At 57.3% G+C, this 16,040-nt stretch overlaps 2 protein-coding genes across 6 annotated transcripts; one reads left to right on the forward strand and one right to left on the reverse strand.

Moving 5' to 3' along the window:
- Positions 1-4,148: 4,148 nt before the first annotated feature.
- On the forward strand, positions 4,149-12,481 carry CIAO3 (cytosolic iron-sulfur assembly component 3). 2 transcript variants are annotated; one of them, XM_059038482.2, is made up of 12 exons: positions 4,149-4,300; positions 4,457-4,898; positions 5,896-5,991; positions 7,461-7,604; positions 7,920-8,052; positions 8,852-8,986; positions 9,260-9,378; positions 9,531-9,660; positions 10,103-10,175; positions 10,648-10,785; positions 11,214-11,371; positions 11,460-12,481. In XM_059038482.2, the coding sequence occupies exons 2-12, from the start codon at positions 4,833-4,835 to the stop codon at positions 11,696-11,698; spliced, it is 1,431 nt and encodes a 476-aa protein (XP_058894465.1). In that variant the 5' UTR covers positions 4,149-4,300; positions 4,457-4,832; the 3' UTR covers positions 11,699-12,481. The 2 variants fall into 2 exon arrangements, with proteins under 2 accessions (XP_058894465.1, XP_058894466.1); XM_059038483.2 differs by lacking the exon at positions 10,648-10,785 and having other exon boundaries at positions 4,176-4,300.
- On the reverse strand, positions 7,294-15,770 carry HAGHL (hydroxyacylglutathione hydrolase like). 4 transcript variants are annotated; one of them, XR_010836438.1, is made up of 11 exons: positions 15,564-15,769; positions 14,948-15,131; positions 14,499-14,563; positions 14,293-14,410; positions 14,105-14,213; positions 13,926-14,029; positions 13,608-13,709; positions 13,234-13,313; positions 11,900-12,028; positions 10,709-10,770; positions 7,294-10,393 (listed from the first exon to the last, which is right to left on the reverse strand). XR_010836438.1 is itself a non-coding variant. In XM_059038499.2 (9 exons), the coding sequence occupies exons 2-9, from the start codon at positions 15,050-15,052 to the stop codon at positions 12,746-12,748; spliced, it is 852 nt and encodes a 283-aa protein (XP_058894482.1). In that variant the 5' UTR covers positions 15,053-15,131; positions 15,564-15,770; the 3' UTR covers positions 12,522-12,745. The 4 variants fall into 4 exon arrangements, 2 of the variants coding, with proteins under 2 accessions (XP_058894482.1, XP_058894483.1); XR_010836439.1 differs by lacking the exon at positions 11,900-12,028; XM_059038499.2 differs by lacking the exons at positions 7,294-10,393; positions 10,709-10,770; positions 11,900-12,028 and adding an exon at positions 12,522-12,914 and having other exon boundaries at positions 15,564-15,770.
- Between the last annotated feature and the right edge of the window lie 270 nt (positions 15,771-16,040).

The following is a 16,040-nucleotide window of genomic DNA, read 5'->3' on the forward strand; positions in this document are numbered from 1 at the left end:
CAGGGGACTTCCCTGGTGGTACAGTGGCTAAGAATCTGTCTGCCAAGGCAGGACACACAGGTTTGATGCCTGGTCCGGGAAGATCCCACATGCCGCGGAGCAACTAAACTTGTGTGCCACAACTACTGAGCCTGCGTGCCTAGAGCCCGTGCTCCACAACAAGAGAAGCCACCACAATGAGAAGCTCGTGCACCACGACGAAGAATAGTCCCCTTTCACCACAACTAGAGAAAGCCCGTGCGTAGCAACCAAGACCCAACGCAGCCAAATAAATAAATAAATAATAAATAAATAATTTTTTTTCATTTTTTAAAATTTATTTTATTTTATTTATTTATTTTTTTTTTTTCTGTGGTACGCGGGCCTCTCACTGCTGTGGCTTCTCCCTTGAGGAGCACAGGCTCCGGACGCGCAGGCTCAGCGGCCATGGCTCACGGGCCCAGCCGCTCCGTGGCATGTGGGATCCTCCTGAAGCGGGGCACGAACCCGCGTCCCCTGCATTGGCAGGCGGACTCTCAACCACTGCACCACCACGGAAGCCCCGATTTATTTATTTTTTTAAAAAAGAAACACTATCAGGTCAGAAGCAAAAGCTAAATTCCAAAGCCATTTGGTGTTCGATAATTCAGGTTAAAGGAACAAGATTGAATTGTATGCTTTAAGTGGGTAAGTTGCATGGTGTGGGAATTCTTTCCCAGGAAAGCTGTTTTTAAAAGACAGGCCAGGGCTTCACTGGTGGCTCAGTGGTTGAGAGTCTGCCTGCTGATGAAGAGGACACAGGTTCGAGACCTGGTGTGGGAAGATCCCATATGCCACGGGGCAACTGGGCCCGTGAGCCACAACTACTGAGCCTGTGCATCTGGAGCCTGTGCTCCGCAACAAGAGAGGCCACGACAGTGAGAGGCCCGTGCACCGTGATGAAGAGTGGACCCTGCTCACCACAACTAGAGAAAGCCCTCGCACAGAAACGAAGACCCAACACAGTCAAAAATAAATAAATTTATAAGAAAAAAAAAAGACAGGCCACAGATCTGAACAGACAGTTCATAAAAGAAGACATGTGAATGGCCGATAAGCACATGAAGAGATGCCCAACTTACTGGGGAGATGCAGATCAAACCCCCCACAAGACACACCCACCAGAACGAGGACACTTAAAAGGGTCTGACAAGGAAAGTGTGTCTCGGGTGTGGGGCAGTGGGACTCACACCTGGTGGTGGGAGCACAAGGTAGTGCAGGCATTTCTGCTGGGCGTTTTTTGTTTTTGTTTGGCCACGCCGTGCAGCTTGTGAGGTCTTAGTCCCCCAACCAGGGATTGAACCCAGGCCCCTGGCAATGGAAGTGCAGAATCCTAACCACTGGACCCCCAGGGAAGTCCCTTGACAAAGTTATTTATTAAAGCCATCTCCTGCCATAAGTAAAGGGACAGAAGATCAGTATAATGGTCATCACTGGATACAAGAAGGTGAGCTTAAGGTCCCATACACTTTTCTGGTTCATGTGTGCAGAGTAATGGTCCAAACCAGTGCTGTGGTCCCCACTGGGTAGTGGTCCAGGTTCTCTTTATTCATCTTCATGGCCAGTTGGAAGTAGATTCACATGAGGATTATGGAATAGGGTATGGTTACCATCTCCCCAGGGAAAGGGCTTAGACCTGATGCGGATATCGAGGTAGGTGATGAACTCAGGTCTCTCCTCCTCTCCGTGGTGCTTCAGGAAGATGTTCAGCGTGTTCACTCCCACTCCGGGAAGTGCCACAGAGTAGGTGAGGGCCTTCCACATGCGAGCTGAGCCCTCCTCACCATGGCGCCACTCGACACAGGCTGCTCCAGCTGCAGCCGGGAACGAACCTCGCAGCCCAGAAACCCAGGATCCAGCTGCTGCCACCATTTTCCACCTGGATCCGGCATTTTCTTAAGAAGTTAGGTATACTCCTAACCATACAACTTAACCATTCCCCTCCTAAGTAATCCCTCCAGAGGAATAAACCTGGATGTGCACAGAAAGTCTCATACATGAATATTCATAGCAACTCTATTCACAATAGCCCAAAATGGGGAAAAACAAATTTCCATCAGTAGACCAATGGACAAACGAAATATGGTATTATTCATATGCTGACCTACTAGTCAGCAATAAGAGGGAACAGACTATTCATACTTGGGGGAAAAGGATGAATTTCAACATCATTATGCTGAGTGAAAGGGGCAGATATCAAAGGGTACATAATGTATTATTCTGTTTCTATAAAAATGTTAAATTGCAAACGAATCCCTCATGACAAAAAGCACATCACTGGTTGCTGGGGCCAGGCAGCTTCACTAAAACTCAGGATTCCTGTTCGCAGGAGTAGCAGTGAGGAATCTTTTGGGGCTGATGGAAATGTTCTGTCTTGACTGGGGTGGAGATTTCACGGATGTGTGTAACCACCAAAGCTCTTTGGACTATACCCTTTAAATGGATGCCTTTATTGTGCATAAACTGTACCACAATAAGACTGATTTAAAAATCAATAGCAAGGGGCTTCCCTGGTGGTGCAGTGGTTAAGAATCCACCTGCCAATGTAGGGGACACGGGTTCAAGCCCTGGTCCGGGAAGATCCCACATGCCGCGGAGCAACTAAGCCTGTGTGCCACAACTACTAAGCCCTGTGCCACAACTAGAAGCCACCGCAGTGAGAAGCCCGCACACCACGCAGCAACGAAGACCCAATGCAACCAAAAATAAATAAGTAAAAAAAAAAAAAAAATCAATAGCAGGGACTTCTCTGGTGACACAGTGGTTAAGAATCCGCCTGCCAATTCAGGAGACATGGGTTTGAGCCCTGGTCCAGGAAGATCCCACATGCCGCAGAGCAACTAAGCCCGTGCGCCACAACTACTGAAGCCTGCGCACCTAGAGCCTGGGCTCTGCAACAAGAGAAGCCACCGCAATGAGAAACCTGCACACCGCAATGAAGAGTAGCCCTGGCTTGCCGCAACTAGAGAAAGCCCGCAGGCAGCAATGAAAACCCAACTCAGCCATAAATAAATAAAATTATTAAATAAATAAAGTGTGCGATTCAATGGTTTTTAACATATTACATTATTAATTTTAAAACTGTGTTAAAATATGTATAACAAAATTGGGCACTGTAACCATTTTTTTAAGTGTACAGTTCGGTGGCGAGAGTTACATTCACAATGTTGTGCAATTATCGCCACTATCTATTTCCAAAACTTTTTCATCATCCCAAACTGAAACCCCTTCCCAAGGCCTTGGTAACTCTAATCTACTTCCTGTCTCTATGGACCTGCCTGTTCTGCACACTTCACATAAGTGGAATCACACAGTAGTGGCGTCTGTGTCTGGCTCTCTCACGAGACACAGTGTTTTCAGGGTTCGTCTACATTACAGTGTGTCAGTGCTTCATCCTTCTATAGCTGAATGATAGTCCATGGTGTGGATGGACCACATTCCTTTATCCACATCTGCCGATGGTCATTTGGGCTGTTTCCATCTTTTGACTAGCCCCCACCTTTGCTCCACTGGTTCTGGGGGAAAGAGAGATAGAAACCGCCCTGCATATCTACATGTCAATCTGTCCCCTCCAGCATTAGAAGAGCCCTCCTTTGTCCCCCAGCCTCAGCAAGAGCCCCCTATGCTATAAACCCTCTCCATCACCCCAGCCTAACCGACCCTCATCCTGCCCCAATCCCAACAGCACTTATTATCCTCACACATTTTTTGTAAACGTTCTCTGGGGCATTGCAGTGAAACTAAGTTTATTTTGTATTTGTCTGGTTCTAACAACGAGTGAGAATGTTGAGATTTCAGGCATCGTACCCCAGACTTTAGTCAGATCTTGCCAGGACGGCGGGTGCTGGGGCCTGGAAGCCCACCAGGTACAGTCCCTGGTGAAAGGCCCTCTCGCTGCTGAGAAGGAAGTTCCCATCCTCAGAGCCAAGAGGAGAGGCGGCAGGTGCTGGAGGAAGCCGCACCAACACCTGGGCCTCAGGCACCTGGACGTCACAGTTAACCCGCAGGTAGGTGAGGAATCACCAGGTAGAGCCCACATCAGAACAAGAACCCCAAGAAGAGCACAGGCTTGGATGGGCCCCCAGCATGTGAGATCATGCCCTGCCCGCGGGGTATTCTGGGGCTGATCCTGCCAAGGACCTTCAGGGATGGGCCCACGTGGTTCCCGGGGATGTGCCAGACTCCATCACTGGCGTTTTCTGGAAAGCCCCATTAAAAAATGGTCATTACCTGTACATGACGACTCAAGAACTGAGTCCAGCCAGCAGCGGTTCTGTCTCAGGTAATAAACTCTCACAGGGAAATGGGGTTTTCTCAGGCTGGTCTTTGAAATAACCGCGGACTCTCTCCGAGAACCCCAGGGCTCTGCACTGAGCCGCAGCCTCGGGAGGAACGGCTTCCCATCCCCGTCACTGTCATTTTCTTCTCTTTTCAACAGACACTGGGCGTCTCTGCGTACCCGGCGCCCTTCTGGGTTCTTGGGCTGCGTCCGGAACCAAGTAAAGCAAGTCGGCTGCATCTCTCCCGGGGCGGAGATGGCGGAGGCCGCACACCTGGCTGGCAGGTGAGCCCGAGACCGCGAGGGAGGCGCCCTCGCCCACCGCCCCTCTGCCTCCCGGCCCGCGCCCAAGCATGGGGGAGAGTGAGAGGTGCCCGGGGCCGCCAGCAGGGGGCGCGAGCCCTCCAGACGCCCGGCCGCTTGACCAGTCGCGCACGAACCATGCGGACGCTTTCCGGCAGCATGGCGAAACCGCTTCGCCGTTTCGCGGCATTTGGCGACACCTGCGCGCGGCGGCGGGCGGCAGTGTGGCACCATGGCGTCGCTTTTCAGCGGGGCCCTGCAGCTGACGGACCTGGACGACTTCATCGCGCCGTCTCAGGTGGGCGGGCCGGGCAGCGGCCGTGCGCGAGGAGCCCCCCTCTGCCGCAGTCTCTCCCCTGAGAGAGGGGCTCAGAAGCGGGGCTGCTGGCTCGCACAGCCCCGTAGCTTCCGCGTCCCCTTCCCGGGCGGCCACTGCAGCCGGACTCACCTAGCTTGGGGCCCGGGAGACCCTGCCGAGCTTCCCTGCCCATTTCCTTGCTTGTGAACAGAGTGGGACAGCCCCAACCCGCTGTGAGGGCTTGGGAGGTGCTCCGCTGGAGTCACCGCGGTGGTCGTCGTAGGTGTCGCCCCCAGGGGGGCAAGACAGAGCTTGCCCCCAAAGGGGACAGGACAGCTTCACTTGAGAGCCGGCCGCCCTTATCTGGTGTCCCCGCTTATCGGTTGCTACCAGCCGTGCAGGACCAGGGCTCGGAGGGCCATAGCTAACCCGTCCCAGGAGGAGGAACGGGTGCGGCTGGTCCCGGCACACTGGCAGGAGGAGCTCGGACAGGCCTCCCACCAAGGTTTTCTGGGGCTAGTTCCCTTTGGGAATGCGATGGCCAGTGAGGTGCTCCTGTTGAGAGAGCCCGCAAGAACTCCAGGAGTTGGGCAGAGAAAGGAACTTTCTTCCAGGAACTGGGTGGGGCCAAGCGTTCCTAGCGACCCCTTGGCTTCCTCCCAGCAGTCAATGAAAAACTGGCCACTGTGCCCCGCCAGACGTTTACGCTGAGGAAGGTGAGGGTGGGGGGTTGGTGCTGTCTGCAGACAGGTTAGCGTGCAGGCCCAGTCAGCATCTGACTGTGACCTGCAGAGCAACTCTTGGTCGGACAGAGTGTCTGACCAGGCGTGAGTAGGGTAAGAAGTGACAAGATCCATAGCGCTAAGAGTGCTTCTGCTGCAGGAAGACCGGAATCAGGGCACAGTTTTCGTCCCAGGTGGTGGTGTGGCCATCAGGCTGCCCCTTTTCTTCCGCCTCTGTGCACTCAGGTGCCCGTTGGGGTTTCTTACTGGTATAGGATTGCATCAAGCCCATGAGGGTGGATAAGAGGCCAGGAAGTGGCGTGGCCAAGATCCACATCAAAGATGACGGGAGTTACTTCCAAGTCAGTCAGGTAAGTGCCAGCTCGGTTGACCTGAACCACGTTTCACTGCTCCATCGAGTGACAAATGCAGGGGCCACAGGACCTTGCACGTCTCACCAGTACTTTCTCAGATATGTTCTGCAGAGAGCTCTTTGCAGAGATGGCAGTTCCCGCATCCCCTCCCTCTCTCCTTCTCTAAGTTGTAATTGTGTGAAATTTTCTAGTCCAGACCACTTGTTCTTAGGGAACACCTACTTCCTTTGTAATTTAGCAATGACAAGATCCTAATCCAATAACGTTAAAATTTACCCCGACTGTTTACCATTTGGCCTCTCAAGAACACCTGTGCTGTCCCAGGGACCGCAGGCACCACCAGGCATGCTGGCCCGGGGATCCTGCCCAAGTGGGGGAGAAGCCACAGGATGGTTCACGGTAGGGCCAGACAGCAGGATCCAGAGTTCACAGGGAGAGAGCCACTGTTCACTCAGCCCAGGAGGGTGACGCAGCAGCACACCATGGGTCCCGCCCAAGTCCAGCACAGCACGGAAGACTGGGTCCTTTTTAGGGACCCAGTGGGTGCTGCTCCAGAGCAGCAGTGGTTGATCTGGAGGGAAGTAGGAAGCACATCAGCCCCCTGCTAGCACAGCATCACAGCCTGGCCTTGAGGCCAGTCCAACCTGGGAAAATGCACTGAGCTCAAATTGTGGCTTTGGTGCTAAGTAAGGCCTAGTGATCTGGGCTGGAAGGGAGTTCTAGTCTTGTCAGCCCCCTGGTCACACCCTGGGCCCCTGAAGCTCGCCTGGCCCTGGCTCAGACCACTCCTGTGTGTGCAGAGTGAAGGAGCTCTACTGGGATCATTTGCAGCTACGAAGAGTTGCCCAGCCTGGAGGCTGGCTTGAACACCAAGTTCTGCAAATGTCTGGCCGAGTCTGACACTGTGACTGCCCCTTGTGTCCCTCACCCACTCTTCCATGTGTTGGCACTGGGCAGGCACAGCCCAGGTGGGCACAGGCTCCCGCCATCTCCTCCCTCGGCCCCTCTCCTTATCCCTCTGTTCTTTCTTCCTTAATCTTTGCCCTGCCTTTCTCTTCCTGCTCCATTTAGAGCCTGGCCTTGGGCATTTTCCTGTCCCCACAGCCCCGTGAGGGCAGCCTGGGGACCAACGACTGTCCAGGGCCTCTGTGATGAGTCAGCTGCTTCTTTGCAGATTTAATGCCCATCTCCCACCCCTGGCGGGCAGCAAGCCTCTTCAATATGATCTGACATGCCAGCCAAGTTTGTACCAAAGTTAGAATTTGGTGCCACTATGAAAATCTAGAACGTGTATACATGTTTCTGCAATAAATATTTAATTTCTAAGAACTTACAGCACATAAAGCCAGTAGTTGGTTGTCAGTGTTATGAGACGGAGAATGAAAGTTTCCTGTGGGTCCCATCATCTGAGAGCTCCACGTCCTTATGCGGAGGGCCCTTGGGGTACCAGGTTCTTGTGCTTCCAGGATGGAGGGACGAAGAAGCTGGAGAGGGCCAAGATCTCACTGGACGACTGCCTGGCGTGCAGTGGCTGCGTCACTTCGGCAGAGACCGTGCTCATCACTCAGCAGAGCCACGAGGAGCTGCGGAAGGTTCTAGGTGCTAATAAGGTGAGCGGTGGGGTAGTCTTTGGGATGCCACTCTAACCCAACATCAACCCCAGCATTCCTCACTCGTGTTGTCAGGGCAGCTCATCTTCTGGTGCCCTTTGTCCTATGTCTCCTAGTGACTCCTGGCATTTTTAGATCTCATTGGTGGGATCTCAGTCAATTACTTGTATTTTGACATTGAAGTGTTAACCCTAAACTTCAGGTTCTACGTGTTTGCAAAAATGACACGCCCTGATGGAATTGGGCTTGGAATCTGTTAAACACACAGGAATCTGTTAAACACACAGAGCGAGCGGCAGGTCCCTTGCTTTGCAGATGGTGGCGCCCGATCAGCAGAGGCTGGTTGTCATCTCAGTCTCTCCCCAGTCCAGAGCGTCGCTTGCTGTGAGATTTCAGCTGAATCCTACAGACACCGCCAGGAAATTAACTGCATTCTTTAAAAAAATAGGTAGGTGCTGAACCTTGGGTGAGCTCCAGCTTGGACATGAGGGCTGCTGCGAGGCTTGTCATGCCCCGCTGTCACTGGGCTTAAACGCATCAGAAACTCTATCTGAGGTTGACTTCAACTTGAAGTTTTGTTTTGATACGGAGAGCAGTGCCTTTTAATAGAAAACTGTCTGAATTCTGATGTTGCACTTCCCAGAGTCTGGAATTTACCCACTCCTAATACTGGTTTGTTTGTTTTTTTTTTTTTTTTCTTTTTTTCTTTTGTGGTATGCGGGCCTCTCACTGCTGTGGCCTCTCCTGTTGCGGAGCACAGGCTCCGGACGCGCAGGCCCAGCGGCCATGGCTCACGGGCCCAGCCACTCCGTGGCATGTGGGATCTTCCCGGACCGGAGCACAAACCCGTGTCCCCTGCATCGGCAGGTGGGCTCTCAACCACTGCGCCACCAGGGAAGCCCCCGTAATACTGTTTTTAAACTATCACCATCAAGGCACATCTCCCAGGTCTGAGTTGGGTTCTGGCTCAGATCAGCTGGTCGACCTCTGTGTGCTGGGAGCCGGGCTGGGAGGACGTGGGGTGAGCCCTGGTGCCAGCGGCTGCCCAAGGCAGCACGCAGGGTTTGGCCTGGTCCCTGGCAGCCACCGATCTCAAAGGAAGGAAGGCCCAAGGACGCCAGGCTGTCTGCACACCAGCGTGTCATGTGACACCCCACGGGAAGGCAGAGCCCTGCTTCTGGGGCGAGGTGGACAGCGCCTGGGGCTGTGACCATCCTTCTTAGGGTGAGGTGGGTGCTCCCTTGCAGGGGCACACTATGTGTTTGATACCACCTTCTCGAGGAACTTCAGCCTCCTCGAGAGCCAGTGGGAGTTCGTGCGGCGATTCCGAGCACAAGCTGATTCCAAGCAGGCCTTGCCCGTGCTGACTTCCGCCTGCCCAGGTATGCTGATGCTGCAGACCGGTGTCAACAGCTGGACATGGGTGACGGGAGTGCTGGGGGAGGGGCTCGTCAGCAGGCACTGCCTGAGAGTCACCTGTAGTCACTTCAGTTCCCAGAGGGGTGATCATAGGGACACCTGAGACACGTGTCGGTGACAGCAGAGTGGGGACTCCTTAGTGGGCTCCTAACTCCTATACAAGTCGATCCACCCCAGAAAGTCACACCCATGCCCTGCTCGCTTGCCCCACCACCCCCACCCTGTGTTGGCCTCAGGCTGGATCTGCTATGCGGAGAAGACCCACGGGAACGTCCTCCTCCCCTATATCAGCACCGCCCGGTCCCCGCAGCAGGTCATGGGCTCCCTGGTCAAGGACTTCTTCTCCCAGCAGCAGGTAACAGGGACATCTTACAGAATAAGCCAGACTGCAGTGGTCACGGACCCACACGCAGAACTGTGCTCCCAGCCATGCCTGTGCTGTCACCCCCGCCTCAGCCTTTGCTGCTGGGGCCAGGCAGCTGCACCACTGCCCTGTTCTCCACACAGCATTTGACCCCCGACAAGATCTACCACGTGACGGTGATGCCCTGCTATGACAAAAAGCTGGAAGCCTCCAGACCCGACTTCTTCAGCCAAGAGCACCAGACACGTGATGTGGACTGTGTCATCACAACAGGTGCGGGGCCCCGAGCACACAGCTGGTGCTGTGTGCCCAGCGTAAGGCCCAGCACAACCCCCCTGGCTCATGTTGATCACTCCGTCTGTGAGTTGAGCAGCCTTGCAGAGGCTCCCAAATGCTTAAAAGAGAAATGAGCGCCCACCCGGGAGGCAGACGATCCAGGGAGGGTCGCTGTCCAGGGACGCAGTGCCCTGCCCACTCCAGGCGCATTGTGGGGCACCGTAGGTTCAGGCGCGTCTGCCCCACCGCAGCACCAGGAGGCCCTTCAGAAGTGGAGTTACCTCTGGCTGGGTTCATCCTCCACTCACAAGCAGGGGCTGGACGTCTGGCCACTCACAGGTTGCTAGGGATGCAGGTAGCTGGTGGGGATCTTTCACGGTCTCTGTTTTTGTTGAGATTCAGCTGAAGAGCATCTGTCTGTGCTGTGGTCTCATCGTAGGAGAAGTCTTCAAGCTGCTGGAAGAAGAAGGGGTCTCGCTGTCAGAGCTGGAGCCGGCTCCCCTGGACAGTCTGTACGTCACGCCTGCCATGTCAGGGGCAGTAAGCTCGTCCAGCATTGGGGTGCTCTTGACATTGGGGTCACAGGTGTCCTGGTGGGCAACAGAAGGGATGAGGCAGGTGCAGGCACTGTCCTCCCCCCTCTTCTCTGCCTCAGCTTCCTTCTGGTTGGTTTTCCGTCTGCCCCATGGTATGTGTTGGTGTCCAGAAGTGGTTGAGTTCACGAGATGGCCTGTGGACAGTTGGCTGATGGTTATCAGAGCTGACCCCAACTTCATACAGGTCTGAGCTCCCCAGAACAGGTGATATGACGGAGGGGACAGTCCTTTTCCCCCAGAGCTTCCTCCTGACACACCCACAAAGCCCTGGAGTCTGTGACTCATCTTCCACTTAGAAAGCAAGCGCTCTCAAACATGACAGAGGTTACCCAGAAGCCTTGGTGGACAGCAGCCCCACTACCACGTAAGGCCATGCCCTCCTCCCCAGGTGCAGCAGTGTATCTGCCCAGGAGCCTACCAGCCATCAGGGTGGGGGCTCAGGGGGCTACCTGGAGCACGTGTTCCGGCATGCAGCCCAGGAGCTCTTTGGAATCCACGTCACTGAAGTCACCTACAAACCCCTGAGGTCAGTGGGAAGGGCTGGAGCTTGGGGCAGGGCAGCCTCTCGGGGCACCAGGCAGGAGCTGGGCCCTCCCCTCTGGCTCATGTGAAGGCACCAGAGCTCTCCAGCCCTTGGTCTCCTCATCATAGGGCTCAGTGTCCCCTACCCACAGCACAGTGACCCAGGGCCCCAGAGGCCCATGGTGGCAGGACGGTTTTCCTGGCACAGGATGTGTCCCAACGTGAGTCCCCATTCCAGGGAGGGCGGGCTGGGGCCTTTGTCAGACCTTGGGAAGGTGGGGTTCCCATTCTACAGACCAGGAAAACAAGGCTGGGGCTGAGGCCACCTGCCCCACTCATTGAAGGGAGCTTTCTACCCTCCCCTATCACCGTCCCCAACCCGAGAGGAAGCCTGGGCGTGCCGTGTGGACAGCCTGGTCTGTGTCCCCTCAGGAACAAGGACCTCCAGGAGGTGACTCTGGAGAGGGAGGGCCAGGTCCTGCTGCACTTCGCCGCGGCCTACGGCTTCCGCAACATCCAGAACCTGGTGCAAAAGATCAAGCGAGGGCGCTGCCCATACCACTATGTGGAGGTCATGGCCTGCCCTGCAGGTAGCTGCAGACAGAGTGGGCCCTCTGGGACCCCGTGTGCTGACACCCTCCCCTTGACCACACTTCTGCCCGTCCTTCTCTGCCACAGGCTGCTTGAATGGTGGAGGCCAGCTCAAGGCCCCTGACATGCCTGGCAAGGAGCTTCTCCAGCAGGTTGAGAGCCTATACAGCATGGTCAGGACCGAGGCACCAGAGGACGCACCTGGGGTCCAAGAGCTGTATGGGCACTGGCTGCAGGGCGAGGGCTCAGAGCAGGCCAGCCGCCTGCTGCACACAAGCTACCACGCGGTGGAAAAGGCTGGCTCCAGCCTCAGCATCAGGTGGTAGGAGGCCTCAAGGATCCACCCAGCCCAACACAGCCAGCACCGTGACTCCCAGGAAGGCATGTGGAGTCTCCAGCAGGGAAGTCACCCGAGACCCCAGGGCACACCCCCAAAATGCTGGATGAGATGTGGCGACATTGGGACCCACATAGAGATGGGACTCAGGACCCCCAGCCAGTAAAGGTGACTTCCAGCCTGTGCTCACCCGGATTCCCTGCTGCAGGGGGCCAGAGGTTCCACCACCTGCTGGAACCTCTCCATGGGCCCAGAGCCCTAGAGGTACCCTGGCTCCTCCTGGTTGTGGCGGCCTAAGCTGTGAGGGTTTCAGCTCATCCTGTGAGGCAATAAAGGGAGAGAAAAGGGGAGGGGTTCCTCATCCCCCATTTCTAGAGTCACCTGAAGCTGCGATGTGGAGGGTGGTGATAGGCTGGACCTGCCAGACTGGTCAAGCTCACAGCAGAGATTGGGGAACCTTGCCACACTGGGCAGCAGAGGACACTGGCAGGAGACAGGCGCCTGGCCCATGACCCCAGCTGGGGATGGGTGTTCCCTCCACCTAGAACCAGGTGTTCGACGACGCTGCGGTCTCTGGGGCTTGAGAACTTGTGTCTTGGGGGCTGAGTCCAGGTGGGAAGGACTCTTGCTATCAGGCCTCAGTGGTCTCTCTGGCTGAGTCCTGTCTCCACAGCTGGACCCCCACTTAAGGGGCAGGGGGAGGGCAGATTGCATTCAGCCCACCAGGCCTGGCCCCGAGAAGCTCACTTCTAGTAAAGGGAACTCTCTGAAACCGGCTTCTCTTCAAGAGTGTTTACCAGCATCAAAAAAGAGGCCTTTCAAAGCTTTATTCAAAGTTCAGGAGCCCTGTGCACCCCACTAGGCTGCTTCGCAAACACCCAAGTCTCAGGGCTGACTGTGGCCCAGAGAGGGGCCCCGGGTGTCCAATACCAGGAAAGGCCAGGGTGCCCACCCTCTAAGGCTGGGCAGGGCTGGGAAGGCTCGATCCTCCTGTGGGTCAAGGGAGGAGGGGCATGTGGCCCAGCCCACGTAGGGCTCACTTTGGCCGGGGCATGCTCAGGAGCCCCCACTGCAGCGCAAGGAGTGCCCGGGCCTGTGGCTGAAGCGGCTCAGCTGCCCGCTCAAAGCTTTCTCGCTCTCTGCAGAGCACTTCCAGGACTTCAGCTGGGGCGACCTTTCCTGTGAACTTGCGCACAGGCTCCTCTCTGCAGGGAGAGAGGGTTCAATGGGAACCGCTGGGCAAGCTGGGCATGGTGGTGGAAATGAAGCCACTGCCGGAGGGCACTAAAGAGCAGCCTCTCCCTGGTGCCAGAGAGCCCAATAACCAGTCCCCCAACACCTCCCTCAGCATCCAAATGACTGCCAGGGAGGCCCAAAGGACAACAGTCCGGCCCCGTGCCAGCCTGTTCAGCAGCGTGGCTCCTGGGGAGGACACAGGTCCTCCCGACACGCACTGGCTCAGGCCCTGCCATGGGCTCCCCAGCCTGCCCCACAAAGAGGGCCCGCATGCTGGCCAATACTCACGCCACCCTCAGGAAGGGGTTGTAAAGGAGCTCCTCGCCCAGGGTTGAGGGCACCGTGGGCACATCATCCTCATCCCTCTTCTGGAATGACCACAGGCCTTTGTCACAGCCTTGTCTGGCAGCTCCAGGCAGCTTGACTCAGCTCACCAGTCTGGGGGCTTGAGCCTAGACCCTGAGGGCAGGCACTCATGGGCCAGACCTGCAGGCTGCCCAGCTCCCCTCCCTCACCAGTGGGAGCCTTGGCTGGCAGAATACCCTGGGCCAAGCCACGTCTGGTCAGCTGGGTCGGTCATGGTGGACTCCCCTGCAGCCTCCCTGGTTCCAGTCCTACCCCACCCTCCAACCTTGCCACTGAGAGGGAAGGAGTGGTCACACCTTGGCCCACGATAGCTTGGCCTTCACGTGGTTGTTCCAAGGCTCCACTTTTTGTGCAAACTCGAGGTTGCCCAGTGTGTGCTCGTGACCACAGAACACCTTCTGGAGAAAGAAGGCACTTGGGGTGCACAGTACCACCACAGGCAGAGATGGGCAAAGACACTCACCCCAGTGGCCCAGCCCCTCCCCCGTTGCCTGGTCCACCTGTCCCCACAGCTGGCAAGCAGTCATCCTGAACCCCGGCATAAGGCAGGTGCAGAGCGCACTGGTTATGTAGGAGGCTGGGCCCCATGAGAGGGTAAGGGGCAGGCTGCTCACTGTCTCAGGGGGCAGGGTGCCCAGGGTCTCCACCAAGCTGTGGTACATCTGCTGAGCTGTGGTCTCCAGGCGTGAGCCGCAGCCAGCCACAGACAATGCGTCCCCTGGGGAGATGGGTGGGTTAGAGAAGGTGGATGGGGCAGAGGGAGGTGGGCGGGTAGACGCAGGGCAGCCGGTACCCGAGAACACGGCAGGCGGGTCCAGACACTCATCTTCCCACAGGAAGTAGCTCATGTGGCCCAAGGTGTGGCCGGGCGTCAGGAGGCAGCGCACGTGGATGGCCCCAAACTATGGCAGAGGAGCAGGTGGGCCTGTAAGGTGGTTGGGCCCAGGGCGCTCTCCCCACCCCTCCTGAGTGCACGCTCACCCGCAGCTCCTCGCCATGTGCCAGCCTGCGGGTCAGCGCACAGATGCGCTCATCTGCGCCCAGTATTACCAGGCCAGGTAGCAGCCTTGCCAGCTCCGTGTTGCCCTGGGTGTGGTCCCTGCGGGTGGGCGGAAGCAGGATCACATGGGGTCAGGGTAGGGTAGGGGTGACACCCTCCTGCCTCAGCCCGCCCTGATGGCACTCACCAGTGGTGATGGGTGGTCAGCACAGTTGTCAGTGATACCCCCTCCCGGCCCACGATCTCCAGCAGCTGAAAGGGATGGGAGTTAGGGAGATGCAGGTGGTCCAGTTAGCTGCCTGTGTTGGGGCGCCAGGCCCGGGTGCACAGTGCCCCAGGCAGGGGACGGGCCTGGGGGTAGGGGAGATCCAGCAGACAATTACTGAACGCCCAGCGCACACAGTACAGTTAGGCACCATACAAAGGGAAAACAGGAGACCCAAGACGGCTCTAACCTCAGAAGAGACAAGATAATCAAGAAACCCTAAATGCCAAATAACCAGAGATGAGACAATAAGGGAAGGATCTGGCCCCGGCAGCGTAGTCTGGAGAGCCTCTCGGAGTGTGGACTGACGGTCGCGGCCTACGATGCCTGGGCCCACAGCTGTGCTCCCGCCGCCCGAAAGCTGCCCTCACCCTTTTGGGCACGGCCACGTCCACGGCCACAGCCTCCCGCGTGTGCTCCTCGATGACCAGGTACATGTAGTTGTCCTCAAGCACAGGGATGACTTTAACCTTCATGGTCGCAGAGCTCAGCCACCCCGCGCCTCCTGAGCCCCTTCCTCAGGGTGGGACTACCCTTTCCAGACCCTAGGCAAGGCTGTGCGTGGAAGGGGTCAGCTCCACAGACACGCTGGGGGCCAGGAAAGGAACCGCGCTCCCTGCTCCCGGACTTTCCCGAGGGCCCTTGAGGAATCCCAAGCTCCAGACTTAAGCTGACCTGCAGCTGAGGGGACCAGTCTCTCGCCAAGACTCAGCCCACCGCAGGCCCCGCCCCCGCGCAGCAGGCCGCACCCCCGACGAATCGCGCCCTCTTCCGGCTCCGCCCCCAGCCACGCCGCTGCCCCGGTAGGCCCCGCCTGCCTCCCAGGCTCCGCCTCCTCCCCGGGTGCCCTCCCGTCGCAGCGCAACCCTGGACCAGCCCCGCCCCAGGCCCCGCCCCTCAACGTCCTTCCGCAGGCCCCTCCCTCCCCAGGCCCCCTCCCTCTGAAATACGACCGCGGCCCTCCCCCTTTTCCGATCGTCCACTCACCCCCTTGGGCTGCGCCAGCTGGTCGCAAGGACTACCTGAAGGACAGCCGGACAGAGGCGGGCCTCGGGCGCCTGTCACGGGGCCTGGACGGAGCGCGCCTCTCATCCGGGCCGCCGCCAACGGCCCGCGCCCCTGAGGCGCCCGCCCGCCGGGCCCGCCTGGAACCTGCGCGCGCGGGGACCTGAGCACTGTGCACACGCAGCGCACGCGTGCGCGGGACGGAGCGCGTGCGTGCCCGAAGGGGGCTGCGCGCACGTCTGGCCAGTCGCGCCCGACGCTGCGGCGCCTCCTCCACGAAGCCCTCCTGGCACCGGGCTGAGACAGACCTCCTGAGTACTCCGGACCCGGATTGGGACGTCTGAGCCCGCTTCCATCAGGCTGAGGGGTGCAGGGATCTGTCCAGTTTGTTTGCCTGCCCGTCCAGTGCTCAGCGTAGGGACCTAATGAGTGTGCGAACCCACATGGTACAACAAAGCG

This window comes from Kogia breviceps, chromosome 14, assembly GCF_026419965.1.
Source record: "Kogia breviceps isolate mKogBre1 chromosome 14, mKogBre1 haplotype 1, whole genome shotgun sequence".
In the NCBI taxonomy this organism is placed as follows: Eukaryota; Metazoa; Chordata; class Mammalia; order Artiodactyla; family Physeteridae; genus Kogia; species Kogia breviceps.